Source organism: Temnothorax curvispinosus, unplaced genomic scaffold (assembly GCF_003070985.1).
Source record: "Temnothorax curvispinosus isolate PA1 unplaced genomic scaffold, ASM307098v1 QBEX01004656.1, whole genome shotgun sequence".
NCBI lineage: Eukaryota > Metazoa > Arthropoda > Insecta > Hymenoptera > Formicidae > Temnothorax > Temnothorax curvispinosus.
The window spans coordinates 11,723-32,691 of record NW_020214436.1 but is presented as its reverse complement, the minus strand read 5'-3'; the positions used below and the strand labels follow the sequence as shown (position 1 = coordinate 32,691).

Genomic DNA, 20,969 nt, shown 5'->3' with positions numbered 1-20,969 from the left:
TACGGAAAAAAATTGATTTTATAAATCGAAAGTTTAAAAAGAATTCTTCTTTTCTTCTTGCTATTTGGGTTGTATATAACATATCTGCTTTTAACTGAGGCATAGATATCCGATATATATGCAGAATCAGATATCATATCTGAGATAAAATTATCATGGGTTTTTATAATCTTGGAAATGTCTCTGAGATATTCTCATGTTATCTTGCGCAATCAGATATTCCGTCATTCAGATATCTTCTAGATATCTTGGTGATATATTTTGCTGTGTGGGATATTTGTACTATTTATGCTTTTACCGCTTTACGTTTAATTGAAAAATTAAAGCAGTTTTTTAAATATTGCTACTTACCCAATTTCAGATTAACTTCTTCCAAAGCTCTCCTACCTTTTTTGATTATATCTACTTCAAACCATTTCTCCGGCCTAAAGCCGTGATCAAATGTTTCAATGGGTTTTATGTATCTACATTCTGTCATTTTATCTCCCAACACATCTACAATCTATAAACCAATATACATATGTATACACATATACATATAATATTCCATTAAACACAAAATATCATATAATATAATAAATATAATGTATGGAGATATACATGCATACACGTAAACCTACTGTTTCTCTATCTTATAGAAAAAAGAGGAGAAAAAGAGATTGAGGAAAGAGAGGAAAAAAGAGGCAGAGAAAAACGAGAGGGGGGGAAAGGGAGGGATGGGAAAAGTAAAAACAAAGAAGAGAGAGACACAGAAAGAAGAAGAGAGTTGGAAAAAAAGAGGGCGAAAGAGATGGGAAAAGGTAAATTCAACTTTCTAGAAAAATTAATATAAAAAATCCAACTAAAATTAAAAGGTATACATACAGCGTTCTCTTTTTTTTTGTTAAGCCTTCCTTTATGCTTGATGCGATATCTAATCGCCACTTCTATTCTTATTATTTTATTTAAATTCACAGTTGTACATATAGAAACTACATTAGTAGAAAATGCAGTCGAGAAATTCAGTCTATAACAACCAAAAATCGTTGATATGTTCTACATTGATTACATCTACGATATATACTAAAGATATATATGTAATATATTTAATATATATGCTTAAAACCAGAGTTGGGAAGTAACGTATTATTTGTAATACCGTGTAACGCCGTTAGAGTACCTTTTTTGAAAACGGATTGGTAACGGCATTACTTTTTTCTATAACTGTAACATAGTTACAATTTTTTAAATAAAGGTAACAAATTTAACAGTTACTTTTATCGTTACTTTTTACATTTTGAACCTATTTATAATATAACTTCCATGTATTTAATCTTCAATTTTTGGCTAATGTTCTGCAGACATAAATATAAATAATGACTTTTTTATTTTTTTATCGGCAAACGGCAACTGACAAGGGAACATTCCGAACCCGAACTTTTTGATTTGAATGAACTTTTGTGGATATATATAGTGACTCAATACTTGAACAACGGGGTATACTTTATTCGTGTCCTACCGCCTTTTAAAGATATAATTTTCAACCTCAAGTCAAAAGAGCGCTTCCACTTTTTGGCGTATAACTCTTTAACTACAAGAGATAGAGAAAAGTATTATAAAAAAGTAAGAAATTAATGATAAGTTAAGGTCTACAAAGTGACATAAACAAAAAAATTTGGCAACATTCTTTTTGCAATACAATTTTTTTAAATTTTTATTTATGATACTTTGTAGATCTTAACTTATCATTGAACTTTTATTCTAAACATTTTTTTCTATTTAAACAGAAAAAATAACGAATCGTTACTTTTTAGTAAAAGTAGGTAACAGTGTAACGGTAACAAGTTATGTTTAAAAAAATAAACTTTCCCAACTGTGTTTAAAACATAATACATAAAAAGATAATATATGATACACATTAATGAGGTATTGAAGAAAAAATTATAACAAAACAAAAAGCATAATTCGGTTTTAACCGATTTTTACCTAACAGTATATTCTGATAGATCATGGCATACTTTCTTCGTAAACTTTTTGAATTTTTGCAATATCTTCAAAATTAAAGAAAATATAGTACACGAAAATGTGCTGTGACGTCATAGTGTCGCTGCGAAATATTTTGAAGTTGCCGTCATCAAAGAAACTTTAGCAAGCTATAACTTTCTCAAATTTAGGGTTTTTTTAATTCAAAAAGTACTAAACATCGGCTTAGATTCTCTACATTAATTATGGATACTTCTTAATAAAAAAAATTTACGTTAAAACCGAATTACGAAATGCAAAGTTTTACCTGGGTCCAATTTCAATAACAATAGCATGGTCTTCAGTATCATTGAACGTACTATCGCTTCGCAAACATTCTCCTTTAAAAGGAGGTGACAAGATCCATTTTAATATTCGGACTTCATCTTCCTGGAGTGGTTCAAGTGTTTCCACGTAATAACACAGTTCGGTCTCAAGATCGGTCACTGAGGCTTCAATTTGCGATACTTTGTGTAATTTATTTTTCAACTGACCTGTCTTTAAACCAGGTGCCTTGTAAAACTTTAAAATAACCATTTTCGACGATCTGTAAAAACACAACGAGATGCTAATGAAGCATACAACGGACACGCAGAAACTATTTGAAAATACAAATATCAAATTACGATAGCTTTAACCATATCTAATGTCGTTCGATGATAAGCAGAGACGATATCGTAGACCCCTTCAAAGCTGAAGTTTTTATTATAGTCTTGTATCTTTTTTAGTATGTATACGGATTGGAAAAGATTGACGTAATATATATTACATGATAGAATTTACATTACATGATAGAACCATTCACAATAATAAAGTTAGTGTGCTCAATTTAATTCAACATTGTTCAATATTCAATTTAATATTCTTGTAATATAACTCGCTTCAAATAGTCATTTTGATATTACATTTATAACGAAGAGAAATTTCAAACAAAAAATAATATTTAAAAAACAACTTGTTAGCACGGTTTTATCCCAGATAGAAAACAGTTTCGCCTTCGAAATTTCAAAATAACTTTTATTTTTTTTAAATAAAATTACATATTTTAAATTACAAAAGAAATGCCGTAATCGGTCAGGACTGAATCTTGACTGCCTATATACTATTATTTTTTATTTAATTTTTACGTACAATTCTTGACAAACCACGTGCAATTACTTTCGAACATAACACAGACAGTCTTAATCAAAGTTAGAAAGGCACAATCACATAATTAAATTGATATCAATTTAATTACACTATAACATACACAAGGAAATTAGAAATAAACGAATATGAGAAAAAATTCACTCAAAAATAATATTATATAGGCAATCAAGATCCAGTCTTAACCGATAATGTTTCCTTTATAATTTGATTGTATATCATGTACGCTCGTATTTTCACTTATTTATTGTTCACATATTTTATTTACATAAATTAGTTTACCACATTATTCTATGTATAAATAAAATAAAATCATTAAGAAAAAGTAAATATGAATAACGTTCAAGTCAATATGAATAAAGTTTCAAAATCCCCTGATATACACTTATAAAAATATCTCGTAAAACTGATAACAACTGACAACTGTTATGTGTACCTCCACCATTTCTCCATCCACTAATCTGCATTGGTCAGCATGATTGATTTCCTGAATAGGGTAGACCGGGGCACGTTGTCACACATTTTTTTCAATATTTTTTGTATTTTTTACATTCAATATTTGAAAGTACTGTAATATGCCAAAATTTCAAGTGAACCCTCAGCTTCAATTGGACAGTATCGATTTTTGTGTGATTGTTACTCTACAATTGTTACATAACAATAAATAACGACAGGTCGCTTGTGACAACGTGCCCCGTTGACCGGGGCACGTTGTCACATCAAATGTAATTGCATACAAAATGTTATCCAAACTGTATTCAACGTAAATATCAATATATTATAGTGCGCTGCAATGTAAAAAAGTAAAATCCTTCACATAAACATTTATTTTATTTCAAAAAAGTACAAAAAGCACGAAGTTTTCATTGAAACATTGAAACTTATAATTAATTTTTTGTATTTATTGTTATAAATTACTAAATATCACGAGTTTTGATTGTTAGTTTGTGATATTACGTATTATTTTTTAGTGATATCAAAATTGTATTCGTGACAACGTGCCCCGAGGGCATTTTTTTACTACAAACAGCCTCATGGCTGACACGTTTGAGATATTCATATAAGGTAAGGTATTGCACGCGGTAGGTAAAAGTACATACTTTAAGATAATATAAAGGTCTATTCTGAAAAAAACATAAGCTTCATGTCCAGTACGTTGAATATTAGACAATAAAATTTTACTTACGGTCGCAAAAAACTTTCAAATTGATTTTACGTCAACACGACTGGAGCAATCTCAACACTGTAAACACACCAAAGATAGGCACACACTAACACGTTTTGGGAATAACGGGTGCTGCCCTCTGGTTATTAGTTTTTTAAATAAAGCCGATGTGACAACGTGCCCCATGTGACAACGGGCCCCGGTCTACCTTACACATATTTTATATCATCTAATAATACATAAAATGGGTCTCCTCGAATTCTTTTCACATAGATGATCGACTAACTTATCTTGTTTAATACCACCTCTACTTAAAGGATTTCTTCTTGAGAATCGTTTTTTATGACAGTTACGAATATACTCTACATTGTAACACCAAAACAATAAAGAGTTGCTATCAAAATCCATCAAATTATTACATCGAGGACAACACGCAGAACTTGGCAAAATTTTGTGATTTATTAGATAATCAATAAGTTTATTTTTATCATCACATATTCCCAAAAACTCGTAAAGCTTCATTTTAAATCGTATCAGTCTTGCAACAACAATTGACAAAAGATGACTGATAGAATAGGAGCACAAACACGCCAAATAAACCGCCAAATAAACCGAATACTACAGAATGTAAATAATCAAGGTCAGAAGCTAGTATGTATATATATAAACGAGCTTGTAAAGCACGCCACGAACCCATGTGACAACTTGCCTCGCGTGGAAAGTGTATGCATGAACTATTTCGACATATATATTAGTCATTTATGCCTTCCAATACTCAAAATAGCTGCTACATTTTCCAAACTTTTTTTGTTAATAACTTTTTAACGAATAACGAGCAACGGCTAAAACCTTCTAAAGGTCACTCAAGGTCATGACCTTGACAACATGTATCAAGGTCATTGAAATCGGTGAAGTCGCCCTTAATCCGAAGTTTTACCCAAAAAATATTATTTTAAATATACCATGACTTTTAACTGAATCAAGCAACATTACACAAAAGTAAAACTGCATTAATAATCTTAAATATTATGTACTTAAAGACTATAATTTGTGAAAGTTTAAATATATTAATCTTAAGATCTAAGAATCTAAGACTCAAAGTTTTTAATATTTCAAACAACTCTGAAAACTCTACTAATCTAAGGAATATCTAAATATACGGTCAACGTGATGCTACAAATGCTTTGAAGCGTTCTTCTTCTCTTTCTTTCTTCATTGAAAGAAAAGAGAAGAGCAATGCTTCGAAGCATTTGTAGCGTCACGTTGACCTATATCGCATGGCATGGAAAGGTCATTGAGTGATATCATTTGTTTGTCGCTTTGTAACGTTCGAAAGGCAATTCGGTTCACGCGTCAGTAATTGCTTCATCGGTGTTGAAAGCGTAATATAAGATCATAGCATATCATCTCGTAAAGTAGACTTTAATTGCATTTATAATTCACGTAATTACAAAATTATATTTTTTTTTATTAGTATCTTTTGCTTAGCTTTAGAATTGTGCATTGATATCAAATAAATTTTTTTCTAAATAATTCTTAGAATAACAAAAATTGAGCCTGATATCTCATTTACGAAAGTTAAAGCAACCACGGACATTTCTCAAAAAATTCAAAATTTTATAAAGAAAAATGTTAAACAAAAAATGAAAATAAAAAAAAAAATTTTTTGCCGATATTTAAATATATTGTAAATGTGAAGAAAATATTAGGACGGTATGCAAAGTAAACAGAATGTTAGCAATTTGCAATAAATTCGAGCAGAACATTGTGACAGATTAGCATTAACCACATTTACATTAAATTCGTGTTCTACTAATAAAATCTGCACATATAATAGCAGGTTCTCAGATTAAAATCGATTAAATCTATTATTTTTAACAAATAGATTAAATCAATACTAAAGAGACATAGTCTCGCGCCAAGGGTTATGCGACACACAAGTAGCGAAATAAAAAGTATATCTATAATACACGAACTATAAAGTTGAGTGGAGGCACGATTGTCGAAATTTTTAACAAGCTCAATCGATTGCTTGGAATCATATTATACTATACATACCAAAAGTTCCGGAACGGCCAATTATCTCAAAAAGTATTGGTTTATTGGAAAAATGTTTCAGATAAAAGTTGGAACATTCAAAGGGGGCAAATAGACGATCTTATTAGATTTTAGGTTCGGATTCTGTGTTGGGCCCCACAGTATAAAATTTGTTGCCTTTCTGAGATAAAAAATTTATTGCTCAGATCTGGCTGCGCAGATTTGGCTATCTGAGTAATAACCTCTACAAACTATGACTGCGATATAATCAGCTAATCACATCTTCTGGTAATGCCCACTTTTTAATTCGGAAAAGAAAACCTTAATAATCTATATACGGGAGACCAGGGCTAGTTGGTACATGACGCAAGTTGGTACGCAATAACTATTGTAAAAGTAACAAAAGATAATACTGTATAAAAAATATAGTATTTCCGCAAAAACATTTTGATATTTCAATTAACTATTTCAGGCTAAGTAGCGTATTTTCACAAACAGACAATTAATACTTTTAGTTTTGTATAGCCAAAAGTAAAATAAATCGGTGATATATTAAATATTATTAGGCTAGTCAATTTACGGTTTTAAATCGAATTTGAATTCGAAAGCTTAATTTATGCGCCATTCAATAGTAAATATGGCACTGATATAAACATATCAAATAACAAATTAATCTCGCTCAACTAAGCAAAAGCTAAATAATTTAAAACAGCCAATTTTCGAGCATTTACAAGCTGTTAAAAATATATTTAATAATTTCAATAATAGTATACAATCGTTAACGTTTCGTACCTTACTTGGCTTTCTTCAGAACCATTAAAAAACTAAACGCATTACAAATGTCTCGTATCAATATCCAATAAAAGAATCAGAGTCGACGCATTAATTTACATTAAACACAGTAGATCTCACCCATGAATATGGACCAAATAGTCAAAGGCCGGTATTCATAGTCGGATCTTATATTTAAGATCGTTTTAAGTACGATCTTAAGATGTTATAAACCAATCACAGAGCCGTATTAGCATCTTAAGATCGTACTTAAGACGATCTTAAATATAAGATCCGACTATGAATACCGACCAAAGTGAAGTCGGAGAATACATTGTAGAATATTCGTCAAAATTACATACAGAATCAACCGTGTTCTTCGTTGCACGACTCATGTGTGTCCGTGAAAACCATGTAATTGAGAAACTTTCTTTGTCGCAGACCAACTTAATGGCAAATATAAGACATTTTTTTTTTTAATCCCGTAAGAAACAAAGTAAAATTATATATATTAAATTAAGACTAATCAAGGGACTCACATAAGCGGTCAATACAACCAGAACAAAGATAAAATCTTTCCATCGTCTTCCTAACGCATGTGATCGTCGCGAGGGATTACAGGTGACTGAATTCGCATCACAAGGGCACAGCAACCAATAGTCCTTGTTATTAACAAGATATTTACAATAACAAATTCAAAATATCAGAATAGACATCGTTCAATAATTCAGTGTCCTTGTTTAAATTTATCTTTTTTTGTAATTTTGTTCAATTTCTAAGATGTATTGTCCCAATCAAATGAATGATTGAATTTAATTATATGTTCTGAGTGAGACAACCGAATGTTTGGACTCATCCAATTTAATATTGTTTTTATGTTCTTTTAGTCTAGTATGTAATTGCCTCTTTGTCTGACCGACATAAGAGGCATCGCAATTCTTGCAACAAAATTTATATATCACATCGTTATTCCAAAAATAGGAATTCTTATACTTCTGGACTTTAATGATGCTACTAATAGTGGAGGCAAATTAGGTTTTTATCAGCAAGATTCGGAATCCAAAAAAGGTGGAAATTGGGCGTTGTCGACTAAACTGACGACAATGTCTACTAAAATAAATTCTGACAAAGTCTGTATGTTAGATAGTTGTTCGTCTGCTCATATGACTATGCGAGAAGATTGGTTTAATGATCTCGATGCTTCAACACCCAGTAAAGAAGTTACGGTAAAACTGCAGATTAAGGGCAACCTCACCGATTTCGATGACCTTGATGTATGTTGTCAAGGTCATGACCCCGAGTGACCTTCAGAAGATTTTAGTCGTCGTTCGCTATTCGTTAAAAAGTTATTAACAAAAAAAGTTTGGAAAATATAGCAGCTATTTTGAGTATTGCAAGGCATAAAGAACGGTAATTATGCAGTAATAGGGACCACCCTCCGATGACCTTGACTTTGACATATGTTGTCAAGGTCACCCTCCTGAGTGACCTTTGGAAGGACGCGCTTTAAAAGTATTTAAAAGGATGCGTGTCGAGTCGAAGGAGAAGTAATCGCCACTGGTCCAAAGTTTGATGGGGTCTTCAAATTAGATGCTGAAACCCTATTACCAGAAAGGATTGATGCGTCCAGAGAAATCAAAGTCCTTACTGCAACTATTAATTCGGAGCCTAAAGTCGAGGAATCTGCCATGTTGACGGTACAAGAATCAAAGGATCTTTGGCACAAGCGTTTGGGTCACATAAATGAGCAAGGTATGAATCAACTCATGAAAAGTCTGGGAAACTATACAAATTTTTCAGAAGATCCACTAAGTTCCAGTAAATCATGCATTCTTGGAAAGCACAGTAGAAAGCTTTCTTAATTTCTGAAAAGAGAGCATCCAAGAAATTAGAACTTGTCCACTCTGATTTGTGTGGCCCTATGCACGTCCCGTCTATAAGTGGAGCTAGATGCTTGTTGACGCTGATTGATAACTACAGTAGAATGATTTTTGGATATTTCTTGAAATCTAAAGATGAAGTTTTGCCAATCTTCAAAAAATTTAAGATTATGATGGAAAATCAAACTGCAGAATCTATCAAGTGCATCATCAGGACGGTCAATGGAAAGGAGTATAAAAATAGAGAATTCGCTGAGTTTCTTATTAAAAATGGTATTCGACATGAGTCAAATTGTCCTTATACGCCACAACAAAATAGAAGGGCAGAAAGAGCGAACAGGACTCTAATAGAAATCAGTCGGTGCTTGATAACTAAGGCTAATTTAAACTTTTCATACTGGGGTGAAGCAATCAATACTGCAATATACCTGAAGAATTACTGGCCTTGCAGAAATCTACCTGATAACCAATCTCCGATTGAACTGTGGACCGGAAGGAAAATGGACATAAAGCACCTAAAAGTGTTTAGATGTGCTGCTTTTGTACACATACCTAAAGAGCGTAGGAAAAAGCTTAAGCCTAAGAGTCAAGAACTGATATTCGTGGGTTATTCTACCAAAACGAAGGGTTATCGTCTAATTGATCCCAAGAACCCGAAGAAAGTAATTATATCAAGGGATGTACGATTTATTGAAGCCAAGTTTCCAATGAAGAAGATTGTTTCTGAGTCATTGTTCACCTTTCCAGACATTGAGGGGGACTGAGCCTGTAATCCAAGAGGTTCCAGAAAACACTAAAGTTGTTCAAGAAGACATTTCTGAAGGAGCGGAAGAAAACGATTTAGATGATTCCCAAAATAATGTTTTTCAAGATGCTTACGAGGACGTTAATGCTCATCCTCACGAGGAAGAAAAAAGGCGATATCCACTTAAAAATAGGGTAAACGGCGGGAGTAACTATGACTCTCTTAAGGGAGTCAGGCTCTCTCAGGCCCTTGATTTTCAACATGAGTCTCTTTGGGCCTGAGGTCAGAGAAGGTTACTGGGGCTGGTGATGCGAACACATAGCCTCTCCCAATCAAGTCATACTAGCCCTCCTCCACGAGGTCTCGCTGGATCGCTGCGAATGGTTCTGCTCCGGTTCGGTGCTGCTCGGTCCAATTAGAGCCAAGCTCTCGGTCCGACGCAGTCTGACCGGCACGCGCGTTGCAGTAACCAAATTAGTGGTATGGCGATTTAAGTGCGCCCCTAAGGGCCTGTAGCAATATAGGCCCAAGTACCAATGTCCATGGTGAGTTGTGGGGCCAAAAAAGGGCACGGTTATCTAAGGAGCTCTCGACTGTCAATCCGTTTGCTCCCCAACACGCAGTTAATTATGGATGAAAATAGATTGAATGTTAAATCCCCGGACTCTCGGATAGCCCGGGATCTGCGTGCGAGATGCGCGAGTGATAATGCCGTTGGTGCGAAGGAGCCTGACGAGGTCGTAGCTGGCCCGTCACGCACTAGAGCAATGTCTGAGCTGGACATACAAGATGTATATGGCTGTGAGTTATGCCTACAAAAGTACCGGACCATGCGTGGTCTAAAGGTTCACGTTGCTAAGGCCCACCCATTAGTGGCTAACAGCGCTGTGGATGTTGAGCACATAAAAGCACGTTGGTCAGTGGAGGAAGTCAGTCTCATGGCTCGCGCTAAGGCTTCAGCCACCTTAGGGAATTATCTTCATGAATAAATATCTACAGGAGAGGTTCCCCCATAGGAGTCTCGAAGTTGTTAAGAGTAGGCGTCTCGACAAGAGGCTTATCGCGAAATGGTTAGAGACTTCTGCCAAAAAATGCAATCACGTAACGCGGTTGGTATTGATGAGGGCGATAAGGACGGCGCGGCGATGACAGGAGTTGCTGCCGGCCCTGCGACCATAGAACCTGACACTGTTGATCCAAGCGCACATCAGTCTTTCCCTGAGCAAAGATCTTAGAGGCTGCGGAACAATATTAACCAACTGATAGAGCAGAACTCAGCGTTCTGTAGCTATCAGGCTGATATTCTCGTAGGCACGGCGAGAGATGCTCTACTGACGGGGATGGTCGACGTCCAGGCCATTGAGAGATGGCTGGGCCTGATCTTCCTGCCGTCAGCTGTGCGCCCTCCACAGCGCGCATCGACAAAACAGCGCAATCCTCCTAACATAAAAGAGAATAGAAAGCAGAAAAGAAAGAGGGAATATGCACATATGCAGATTCTCTATAAGAAGAGCCCAAAGGCCTGCCTATCGCACGTTCTCGGAGGCGGCTCGGTACGCGAGCGACCGTCCGCTGTCGAATTCGACTGGCGTCCCGTCATAGAGGCGTCCAGTGACGCGGATGGAGACGTGACGGCCTTACGCGAGTTGTACAGGGAAGCGGGGAAGGTAGCGCGTACTAGCCGGAGCCGTTCATCGGTCAGCCAGAGGGATTTATCTCAAAGGCCTCGGTGAGAGCGCCACCACTGACTCAGCTCAAATGGTGGATAAGGCCTCGCTCTGGCATCTTATAAAACCTATTAAGGTAAGAAGGATTTCAATTAAGATTGGTACAGCGCCAGCGCCCGGATTAGACCAGATTACGCCAAGAATGTAGAACGCTCTTCCCATTGTTCTTCGCGCGCTTCTGTTCAATCTGCTGTTCTTGGCAAAAACAACGCCCTCGTCAATCGCCACAACAAGAACGGTATTCCTTGAAAAGGGAGGTATGTCCGACCGGCCAGTACCGGCGGAATACCGACCACTCAGTATAGAATCCGTAATAATAAGACACTTTCACAAGATTCTTGCTAAGCGTTTAGCAGCCCTGAATATTTTTGACACTCGCCAAAAAGGTTTCTGGCCGGTGGATGGGGTGTGTGAGAACCTCACAGTCCTGTCCGCCGTGCTCAGGGATGCTCGGAGGCGGTGTCGTACGGTACGTTACATCTGGCGTGCGTTGATCTGTCGAAGGCATTCGACACGGTCTCGCACCCCGCAATCACAAGACTCTCAAAAAGCTGAGGCTCCCTGAAGAGTTTCGAGAGTACGTTAAAGCTATCTATTCGGGTGCACAAACGATGATTGGATCCGGTGAAGTGTCGGCCATTAAGATCGGCCGTGGCGTGAGACAGGGTGATACGTTGTCGCCGCTGCTGTTCAATCTGGTCGTAGAAAGAGCACTGGCAATTCTCTCGGAGGATGTTGGCTATCAGATGGGTGGTGAGCTAATCAACGCCCGAGGCTATGCTGACGACATTGTGCTCATGGCCTCTACCAGGTCTGGTCTGCAGGAGAACTTGACACGGCTTCAGGCTACTTTTGCGCGAAATGGACTAACCATCAACACAAAGAAAACAAGAGTGCTGTCCATGGTGGCGTCCGGTAGAGACAAAAAGGTGAAGATTGACACAACACCTTATTTCACCGTGGGGGGAGCGTTAATCCCGCAAAGATCCCCTGTCGATCTGGGCGTACCTGGGCTGCATGTACGAAGGTGCTAGAAAATTCGCCAATGATCCGCGCCTAACTCATTCCATCGAGCAACTTACGAAAGCGCCTCTGAAGCCGCAACAGCGGTTGAGGCTTTTGCGTGACTTTCTCCTACCACGGTATCACCGTTGAATAGTGGGAACAGTCACGGCCAAAACGTTAAAGGGCGTTGATATTATGGTACGCACGGCCATTAAACGATGGTTGCGATTTCCCCATGATGTTCCGGCTGGATATTTCCATGTGCCAATACAAAGTGACGGGCTTGGTATGCCTCATCTTGAAGTTTAACCGACTGTAGCGGTTGTTCCGAAGTACTCTGCCTGCGGCGCGCGCCGCCGCCGAAACCACTTTTGTGGCTAAGCGGTTGGTATGGTGTGAAAAACCAGATGCGCTTCCGGGGCAATAGAGTGACTACAACCGCTGAGCTCAGACAACAGTGTGCAGCCTGGTTGCGCGAGTCGTGTGATGGGAGCGGGCTCAGGAAGGCGGAAACGTCAAAACTGAGTTCGCACTGGGTGTCGAGTGGTGCCGACCTCATTCCCGGAGCCGACTACGTGCACTATCATCACATACGGGCCAACTGTATTCCGTCTAGAGCAAGAGTTTCCTGAGGTCGTGTTGGGCGCGAGATTCGCTGTCATGCCGGTTGTCCTGATGTCGAGACGCCGGCTCACTGCGTTCAGCGTTGCTTCAGAACGCACGGAGGGAGAATCCTATGGCACAACAACCTATGTCGTCGAGTCGGTGGCTTCTTACAACAGAAGGGATGGCATGTTGATGCGGAATTAGCCTATTCAACCTCTGCCGGACTGAGGCGGCCCAACCTGACCATTGTTAAGGGTGGTGAGACAGTGGTCGTAAACGCGCAGGTAGTATCCAGCGAAACGGCATTAGAGGTGTCTCATGAGCGCAAGATGGTGAAGTACCGATCTTGTGGAGATCTAGTGGACCAGGTGGCGGAGCGCACAGGAGTGCCGCGTGATAATGTTTGTTTCACCGCCATTACGATCTCATGGCGAGGTGTCTGGTGCTCTAGAAGCAAGGGTGAGTTGCGTAGTCTGGGCCTAACGCCTGCCTAACTGCGTACGCTTACGACTCGTGTCCTTTGGGGCTCATGGCTAAATTGGAGGAGATTTAACGGCATAACAACCCGTTATATGCCAGGGCGGAACGCGACCGCAAGCAGTGGTGCATGTCGGAATGGCACGTAGAGTTGGGTGCCTCCGCATCAGCGGACGAGAAAGAAGAATGTGAGCGTGCATGAATAGTAAAGGTGTGAGCTGCTAGACAGCTCCTTTCAAACACGTCCAGGGTGTAAGCTGCAACACCGACAGCAAACCGCCCTGCAATATCGTTATAAGTTCAGGGTGGTTGTGCATAATTTGCAGTCGCTTTGCCTTTAACAAAACAAATAGTCAAATGCCTCGTCATCTAATTAGTGACGCGCATAAATGGATTAACGAGATTCCCACTGTCCCTATCTACTATCTAGCGAAACTATTGTCAAGGGAACGGGCTTAGAAAAATTAGCGGAGAAAGAAGACCTTGTTGAGCTTGACTCTAGTCATAGAATTTCTAAAGAGTTCCCTGACTACATTCTTTATAGTACTTTTGTGTCTGAAAGTGAGCCACTCACTGTTGCCGAGGCTATGTCTAGCAACGACAAAAATAAATGGACTGTTGCAACAAGTAGTGCAGAAGCAGAATATATGGCACTTTCTGATGGCTGCAGGAAAGCTATATTTCTACAGAACCTGTTGTATAATCTATTAAAAAAATCTTTCTCCGCAGAACTGTTCAACGACAGTCAATCTGCACAAAAAATGGCAACAAACCATATGTTCCATTCCCACACTAAACATATAGATATCAGGCATCATTTTGTACGTGATATATTAGCCCAGTAAAATGACTCGAAATTTGTCGATTTGGAGAAAATAATACTGACTGGGCTGAAACTTTGTAAACAGGCTTGTTTTAGGATACTATTCAACATATTAAAAGTCCCCACGTGTAGACGCGACGTTGCGGGCAGGGGAAGGTCCAAAAGGTCCAAAAAATTAGTTTTTTGCAAATAACTCAGAAAATATCAATTTTACGGAAATTTATGTAGATATCAAAATTGTAGCTTACAAAATTCCGCACAATTTTGTTTTTTATTCAAGTCTGTACGACCAAATGGAGCAGAGATAAAATTTTTTTAAACACCAGTAGTTTTGCGACGCAATGAAAACGCGTACGCACGTCGCGCATTTTTTGCTAATATCTCGAAAATGGACTTTCGAATCGAAAAATGTTTTAAATAAAAGTTGTAGAGAATCTAATTGCGAACAATTTCGTGTTTTATTCATTTTTGTACAGTGAAAAATCGAGGAAATATGAATTTTTAAACAATTTATAACCGCTATAGAAGAAATACGATGGAAATTAGTTATTAGTCTTCTTCTTCTTCTTCTTCATTTGCACTATTTGAATAGTCTTCATCCGATTCGGAATTGCTCATTTCGTCAGATACGAACATATTTAGCCGTTCTGTTTGCAATTAGCACACAGGTCAGAACATCTTAACCCTGCCTTTTTACAGCCACATGACCCAGTGCAATTTGATTTGCATTTACATGCTATTAACTTAAGAAAAAAAATAAAAATAAAAAAAATTAATAAATTAATAAATTAATAAATAAATTTAAAAAAATAAAAAATAAATAATAAATAATAAATAATAAATAAATAATAATAATAATAAATAATAATAATATTAATAATAATAATAATAATAAATAATAAATAAGAATAATAATAATAATAATAAATAATAAATAATAATAATAATATTAATAATAATAATAATAAATAATAAATTAATTTTTTTACAGAAAAAATATCTGTCATACTTCAAATTCGTTTTTTCTTATTCAGAAATTCTTTTTCTAGCATTCTTTAAGTCCTTAAAGTCCTTCTGTACCATTTAAAAATTACCAAATTTACGGCGACGAAATTAAGTAGGTATTTTTATTTAATTAATAATTATCTCATATTTTTTTCTCATTCGCACTACTTTTAGCTTTAATTTGCGTGTTTGATCATTAAGCTTCGTCAATTTGTTCGTGAGTTATGATTTTTTAAATAAAACGAGTCATAACGTGTTTGCTGCACCGCGCGTTGCATACCGACTTCGGACTCTTTTCAATCTTTAGTACCTATGTACAGTACTATCGGTCCTAAAAATATTGGCCTAATACCAAACGATTCAGAAAGACCCCAAGAATAACTTCTGACACTTCAATAAGTACAGAAAAATGTTAAGGACACGTTTTTTCATCATTTCAGGCGACTCATAGTGATGATCTGCTACATACGTAAACTTACCTGTCTTTTGAAACGCCAGTTTCCCATCACGATGCATTCAAAATTACATGCCATAAACTCTATTTTATAGGAAATTTTGTCAGCTTTAATTTCGGTCTCTTGAAGTTTTTTCGTAAAGTTAATAGAAACGGAGATATTTACAAAAAAAGGAATAATAATGCAATTTTTCCACAATTTATCAAAAATACAGCAATATTCATGAACTTTTTTTTTAAATAAAACATACTTTGCAAAGGACTTATACTACTCCAGCACGTTCATATATATATGAAGTAATGAATAAACAAGGTAAAATAAATTTTTGAAAAATTATTATCCATATATTTTTGGACTAAAATGTTAATTTAACAAAAATTGATTTTTTTTCTTCAATATTTAAACGTCTGTAATTCATCAACGTTTCAATGAAAAAAGGTCTACGTCTCATTTCAAAGATAATTAAAATATCTTCAAGAAAAATACATAACATTACTGCCTCCAACCAATTAGAAAAAGTTATTTTCCAAAATGCACTAAAAAATGACATTTTTTCATGTTTTTTGCTCTTAACTTCAAGCTATCTTTACCAAAATGAATTCATGCATTCATCAACATGTTCAAAATTTTATTCTCTTTAACTTTCATTATACATACTATATGTGTACGACCTATACTTTCAGAGTTAATACTGATTTTTACATGCAAAACATCCACTATCAACATAAAATAAAATTGTCTTTTAATTATTAACTCGGCGAATTTGGACCGTACAGAAATGAATAAAAAACGAAATTGTTTGTAATTAGATTCTCTACAACTTTTATTTAAAACATTTTTCGATTCAAGAGTCCATTTTTGAGATATTAGCGAAAAATGCGCGACGCGCGTATGCGTATTTGTTGGGTCGCAAAACTACCGGTGTTTAAAAAAATTCTATCTCTGCTCTATTTGGTTGTACAGACTTGAATAAAAAACGAAATTGTGCGGAATTTTGTAAGCTACAATTTTAATATCTACATAAATTTTCGTAAAGTTGATATTTTCTGAGTTATTTGCGAAAAACTAATTTTTTGGACCTTTTGGACCCTCCCCTGCCCGCAACGTAGCGTCTACACATGGGGACTTTTAATATGTTAAATAGTACCCTAAAACAAGCCTGTTTATAAAGTTTCAGCTCAGTCAGTATTATTTCCTCCAAATTTTGTCATTTTACTGGGCTATATAGAGAAGAAGAGAGTCACTTTAAAATATTTACTAACTGAGGAAATGTGTCCTGACGTTCTGACTAAGAATTTAAATGGAAAGCATTTTAGATGCATCAAGGAGCTAAATTTGTGCTGAGTTTATACATGATCCAAGGCACATTCTGATTAAGGAGGAGTGTTTTGTTAAAATGTCGCTAGTTATATAAGTTGGCTATTCTGTTACCGCCATTTCTTTACTCTGTCAGTCAGTTCGTTCTAACTCTATTTATTCACTCAAGGTAATTAACTTCATATTTACCTATATGTATATATGTATACATATATATATATATATATATATATATATATAGAGAGAGAGAGAGAGAGAGAGAGAGAGAGAGAGAGAGAGAGAGAGAGAAGAGTAAAAGCCTTAGTGATCAAATTTTGTAAAATATTGACTTATGTGCATAAATGCAATTTATACAATATATAAATTGTATCTATATATGCACACAAGTTAATACTTTTAAAATTTGATTATTACTAAAGCTTTTTATCCCTCCAATGTATGGATATGATCTACACAGTACACTTTAAACGCGTATTTGCAATATTACAGATACGTATCAAATACATAATTTACGTATTTAACACGTATTGAATATATATTGTCATATATTGTCATATACGTATCCGATACGGAACGTAATTATGTATCTAGACGCGGACATTTATCGGTACTAAACATGTATATCTAGTACTTGATTTATACGGATTGCTACGTATCTGCTATATAGCAACATTTCAAATTTTATATATCTATCTGAAAAATAAAATGCTGTGCGGGAAGGACTACAAGAATATGCAATAAAAAATAAGTTTAATTTAAAAAATTTATAATGATACTGACTTGACGACTCCACCTAAAGTCGAAAATATTCTCAGTAACTTTTTAAATCCTACAACTTTTATTTAAAACTTTTTTTGCAAAACTAAAATTTTTTGAGATATTTTGGAACCCCGATATTTTTTCCTGACTCTGTATATACATTAGAGTAATCCTTATTTACTCGACAAAAAATTTTTTTTAATGGGCACCCTTCAAAATGTTTCCAATTTACAAAAAAATAATCCCTGTCAAAATTCAACTTGATCGGATAACGGACACCCGTGCCCCCGGCTCTTTAAACATTTGAATTCCCTAGGCTTGTATTAAACTGTTATACAATTAATATTGATTTTTAAAGTGTATTTTCCACAAAAATCGGCCTAGAGGATTTTTCTTTTTTATGTAACATGTGTGCTTTGCTATTCTGCCCCGTTTAAGACCTTATACGTCTTATTTAAACAATTAGGTAAATTATTAATAACTAAAAATAAAAGTAAATAGTTAGTGCATTTATTGTGTCCTGACATAGTTGAGAGCCCCTCGGTGTTTTAGGAGGGGACCTGAGAAGACTTAAAGGGGAAACCACTGTGATGGCCAGAAAAAAAATGCTATTTTCGTGAATTTTTTTTTCCGAGAAATAATAAATTTAATGAAATTGGTTTTTTTATTTCTTTAAAGTACATATATTGAATATATTGCAAAAAAATCGTTGAAAAATATTAATATTTACGCCTTTAGCGTGTGATACCGTGTACCTCCGCAAAAAAATTGTGGGTGCGCGGGCGCTCATGTTCCGTCAGAACGGGATGTCTAAAATAAAAAAAATTGGTGTCATTTTGAACTATACGAATGTAGTTTTAGTTAAGCGTACGGATTTTTTGAAATATTAATCTTTAACAAAATGGCGCAATTCTAAAAAAAAATTCGAAATTTAACCGAAAATTTTTTCACTTTTTTAATTGTTTTTTAAAAACTAATTGTTCAATAAAAAATTGTACGTTTAACTGAAGACAATTTTGTTATAAACATTCTGTCCAAATTTCAAGCCATTCGGATAAAAATTGGCCGAGATACGCGAGCGCCCAGCTACAAAATTGTAATTTCGAGAAAAGCGCGTTTAAAGTTTTCCAACTGATTATTTTATAGAGTAATAGAGTAATCTTTTAATTTTTGTTCTTTTTTTGGTTCTAAACATACTACTATAACTTTTGTAGCCCATACATAATTTTTTCCTAACGCGAGCGTGAAATGGGCCGCTTTTCGCGCTTGTTTTGAGTGAGCAAAACGATCCATTTCGCAATAATAACGTAAGCGTTGAAACATGGAGCCATTTTTCAACTAGTGGAGAAATAAAATTGTAAAACAAGCGCGAAAAGCGGCCTGTTTCACGCTCTTGTTAGGAAAAATAGTATGAAGAACTCGTGGGAAGAGTGGTCGAGCCCAAATGAGTTGATGGTCGCACTCGCTTGGCTCGTGCGACCAACTTCACACTCATTCAGAATCGACCACTTTTTCCACTAGTTGTATATACAATATACTATTTCCAGCTGATCAAGCAATAAATCCAATAACTATTTATTTTTATTTTTTAGTTATTAACAATTTACCTAATTGTTTAAATGAGACGTATAAGGTCTCAAACGATGCAGAAAAGCAAGACACACATGTTAAAAAAAGAAAAGTGTTTTAGGCCAATTTTTGTGGAAAATACGCTTTAAAAACCAATGTTGATGGAAGTTTAATACAACCGTCAGTTAATACAAAAGAACTCAAATGTTTAAAAATCCGGGGACACGGGTTTCTGTTATCCGATCGAACTGAGCTTTGGTAGAGATTATTTTTTTGCGAATTGGAAACATTCTGAGGGGAATGAATTTAAAAGTCGAAAAAAACGGACCACCCTAATATACATATATATATAAAACATTTAGAAAACATATGTATATAAAACATATATGAATTAACAAGTGTTATCTGGGTATAATATTATCGAATGTATTTTTAATATTTTTAAAAATAATACTACAATATTTGTCACAGATATATCTAATATTGATCGAAATGTTTACATATGACATAAATAAATATTTATATCATATTGCCAAAAGATATCAAAAAACATTTTCAGTTTATATACAAGAAATATTTTTGAATACATTTCTAAAATATATTTTATATGTTGTTAGTAATAATTTTTGTATTATTCCAAAATCTTTATAAAAAATCTTTATAAAATATTTACTTTATAATATAAATTTTCAAAATATTTATAAATATTTATCATAAATATTCATAAATATTTTTGGTGTCTGGGTTATCAACGCCCAGCCCAAACCCTTAAATCTAGAAACATGAAATTCGAGGAGTATATTCCTTCCATGATGTAAGCATCCACTAAGAAGGAATTTTTAGAAATTCGATCTTTAACAGGGTGAAAAGGGGTAAAATATGTTTTCACGGATTCTTCAATATCTCTTAGGCCCGATGAGATATCGACTTGATTTTTTCTTATAAAGGTTACCCATACAAATGCTTAAAACCATAATTCAAGATTTTGTCCTAATTAACAGCGGTACTTGTACAATTTAAAATCCTTACCTCGATATCGATAAAATTTGGCAGAAATAAGCGCCGCTCTACCCAGCGAAACGAAATATTAATCGTTAAAGTTGATGACTATTCAGGTTATGAAACTTGTCATACCGACGAAATGTTGCGACTACTAGTCACTACTAGTTATTAGTGACAGTAGCGACATGAACATGCCCCGTAGCCACATGCGCATGCTTCGTGGCTACACGCGCATGCAAAGTGTGCGAATTTGAAATATATCTGTATTTATAATGCATTACTTGACTTTCAATTATAAATAAATATATCTATAAAATATATACATTGCAAAGTATGTACATACATATGTATGTGGTGTACATGCGTGGTTGCAGTGAGTTTCGCCTCTCCTGCGTAGCGGGAGAAGGGGGAGCTTTACCTCCAAAAAGCCTAAGGGTTGGTTTATAATAGCCGTAACCGTTGATTTAAGCCGTAATCTT

General features: G+C 35.4%; 1 protein-coding gene across 1 annotated transcript in view; it reads right to left on the bottom strand.

Annotated features, from left to right (window-relative positions):
- The window catches only part of LOC112453733 (phosphoribosylformylglycinamidine synthase-like), a 75,635-nt gene extending 72,020 nt beyond the window's left edge, over nt 1–3,615 (bottom strand). The window contains exons 1-4 of the mRNA XM_025014636.1: nt 3,584–3,615; nt 2,270–2,548; nt 865–1,006; nt 352–502 (exon numbers count right to left, since the gene is read on the bottom strand). Coding sequence (XP_024870404.1) covers nt 352–502; nt 865–1,006; nt 2,270–2,548; nt 3,584–3,600 — 589 coding nt within the window. The 5' untranslated portion in view covers nt 3,601–3,615. The remainder of the gene's footprint in view (nt 1–351; nt 503–864; nt 1,007–2,269; nt 2,549–3,583) is intronic.
- Between the last annotated feature and the right edge of the window lie 17,354 nt (nt 3,616–20,969).